Consider the following 2,725-nt stretch of genomic DNA (forward strand, 5'->3'; position numbering starts at 1 on the left):
CTCGGAATTAGTGCTCTGCATTTATCCCATCCAACGTGCACACACACAGCAGTGAACACACACACCGTGAACACACACCCGGAGCAGTGGGCAGCCATTTTTATGCTGCGGCGCCCGGGGAGCAGTTGGGGGTTCGGTGCCTTGCTCAAGGGCACCTCAGTCGTGGTATTGAAGGTGGGAGAGAGCGCTGTACATTCACTCCCCCCACCTACAATCCCTGCCGGTACGAGACTCGAACCCACAAGCTTTGGGTTATGAGTCCGACTCTCTAACCATTAGGCCACGACTTCCCCGTCGTGGCCAATATCTTGTACTTATTTGAACAATGCTTGAAACTTGGTATGACAAGCACTTCCTGTGTCTATTTCCCTCTAAGATGAATCACTTGATATATTCCCCAATTGTAAGTCGCTTTGGATAAAAGCGTCTGCTAAATGAATAAAACTAAATGGGAATGTATATAACAAAATTCCCTCATTATCAGTATTTACTAATCGCTAAGAGAAAGTAATGGATGCACAATAAGCCGATTAATATTAGAAAGCTGCATGACCCTGACATGAAGAGAAAGCTAATTTTGCCATAATGACTGGGTCAGTGTACTTTATGTGAATACGACTTATGATCTGTTGCCCTCTGGTGGTACCATTTCTGCCTACAGATACTAGAGATGTGAGATAATACAATCCGGTTTTAAAAGCCAGAAGGATAAAATTGCCTCTCTAGAACACTTGATTCTGATTGGCCAGCGGTCAATTTTTTATAAAATAATGACTGGCCATAGCAACACTGCTCATCTTCTGTTTCTACATGGTCTCTACAAGCAAGATTTTGAACTCGGCATCATCAAATTAGGAAATATTATGCCTTTTTTTTTTTTTGCAAATCAGCAGAAATATTTTTTCAAGATGCAGGGCTGTGCTATATAAGCTTTCATTCATTTTTAAATAAAAAATAAGAGATTTAATACTTAATTATAAGAGATTTTAATACTTTGGTGATAATTTTAATTCCATGTGATAAAATGAGAAGCACTTCCTTCTGATTTAAATGAAGCATAAATCACATTTTATTATAGTACAGTCCAAGCCAATAAGAACAAATTGCATAATAATAATATTGTTTGTATGTATGAAGTCAATTAAATATTGTGTATTAGTCTCTAGGTTCAGCTCCAGGTGAGAAATACGCATGAAGCAAATGTGCAAAAAAACAACTGATAAAACTTCATAGCTGATTATTATATTATTAAATCCCCATCAACACTAAGTTTTGGTCAGTCAGTCTCGACCCGCCTTCAGTTTCTCAGCCATCGTGTTATCATGCTTGGATCCTCCCATGCACGGGGGGCTTTTGGCCAGGCTGGGGTTGCTGCTCCACTGCTGGGGCGTCTTAGCCTGGATGGCGAGGGCATGAACGCAGCTGCTGAGCTCCTCCCGCAGGGTCTCGTTTACAAGCCGATGACGCTGCAAGAGCGAAAGACCCTCAAACTGAGGACTCACCACCAGAACTCTGAAGTGGGACTCTGAACCAGCGGGTACGGCGTGCATGTGACTCTCGTTCATGACCTCCAGGTGCTCAGGTTTGAGGGCCTGGGCCAGTTTGGTCCGTATTGTGGTCTCCACAGGACCCATGTGGGGCCGGTGATGGGTCAGCTGTCTAGTTAAGGCAAGGGTGCAGGTGGAGGGACGCAGGCAGCGGAGAGCACTGGACAGCATCAGGCGCAGGCGAGACCAGCTGCAGGAAAACATCAAAGATCAGTGAGAAATTTCTGTTGAGGAGTGATTTGGCACTCCAAACACAATTTGTCTTCTTAAGATTCAAGATTTTTATTTGTCACATACATGGTTATATAGGGAATATATGACCAGCAGTGAAATGTAAGTAAGGACTTAAGGACTAGAACTAGACAATGAAACACTCTGTAATATACTACATATGCATGACATGTAAGTCTATAATAAAGAGATAAATCTGTCAATTCTATTCCTGCTTTATATAGTTCTCATCTTCAATAACATAAGAAAAAAAAATTTGTGTGGTCATTTTAAGGAAGTATTTCTATAAAAGGCTAAACCAGACTCCCAGAAATATGCTTTGTTGAACTTAAAAAATTTTAACTTGATTATTTACAAAATTGCAAGGAATAAATTAAAGAGCTAAATTTAGCTATTTCTCAGTAAGGGGTATTATATTAGTGATTTCTGTGATCTTATCAAAAAGGATGGATATCTATGTTTATGTTGATAGATAGATAGAGTACTTGTCAAAAGTTTGGAAATGATTTTACAATATTTTTTTTTATTATACGCGCGGACTAACTTGATAAAACGTTGTCAAAATATGTATAAAAGTAAACTGCAACAATCGTCTGTGCACCAGGTACAGGTAGCAATCTCATCGATAAATGTCATGCTGAATAAATAGTAACGTTATATTTAAGCCGCAAACCTTATGCAGCTTCATCCAGCCGAAAGGTTAGAAATGACATATGCCTTCATAGCTGCTCTTTAAAATATAATTTCTTGCACAGGTTTACATAAGCAAACAGCACAATGACAAGTGACAAAGAAAATGCATGATCAAATATCGAAATAATTTCTCTCACCTTTCGTCTCCGGAGTGTTGTTTTTGTATTACTCACAGGAAGCGATGCATGCAGCTTCTCCTTCACTGTTTAGAAAGCTGACGGCTGAAATGACATTACTGCCGCCTAACGGCTAGA

General features: G+C 40.0%; 1 protein-coding gene across 2 annotated transcripts; it reads right to left on the bottom strand.

Annotated features, from left to right (window-relative positions):
* Positions 1-1,066: 1,066 nt before the first annotated feature.
* On the bottom strand, positions 1,067-2,725 carry bola1 (bolA family member 1). Of its 2 annotated transcripts, none has more exons than XM_016485907.1 (2): positions 2,452-2,595; positions 1,067-1,737 (listed from the first exon to the last, which is right to left on the bottom strand). In XM_016485907.1, exon 2 carries the CDS (start codon positions 1,716-1,718, stop codon positions 1,281-1,283), a length of 438 nt encoding a protein of 145 aa, XP_016341393.1. In that variant the 5' UTR covers positions 1,719-1,737; positions 2,452-2,595; the 3' UTR covers positions 1,067-1,280. The 2 variants fall into 2 exon arrangements, with proteins under 2 accessions (XP_016341393.1, XP_016341392.1); XM_016485906.1 differs by lacking the exon at positions 2,452-2,595 and adding an exon at positions 2,609-2,725 and having other exon boundaries at positions 1,069-1,737.

The sequence above is a fragment of the Sinocyclocheilus anshuiensis genome, unplaced genomic scaffold (assembly GCF_001515605.1).
Source record: "Sinocyclocheilus anshuiensis isolate Anshui unplaced genomic scaffold, SAMN03320099.WGS_v1.1 scaffold1162, whole genome shotgun sequence".
Classification (NCBI taxonomy): Eukaryota; Metazoa; Chordata; class Actinopteri; order Cypriniformes; family Cyprinidae; genus Sinocyclocheilus; species Sinocyclocheilus anshuiensis.

Coding starts and splice junctions, on each gene's coding strand:
- bola1 (XM_016485907.1), bottom strand. CDS start 1,718: ATGCTGTCCAGTGCTCTCCGCTGCCTGCGTCCCTCCACCTGCACCCTT.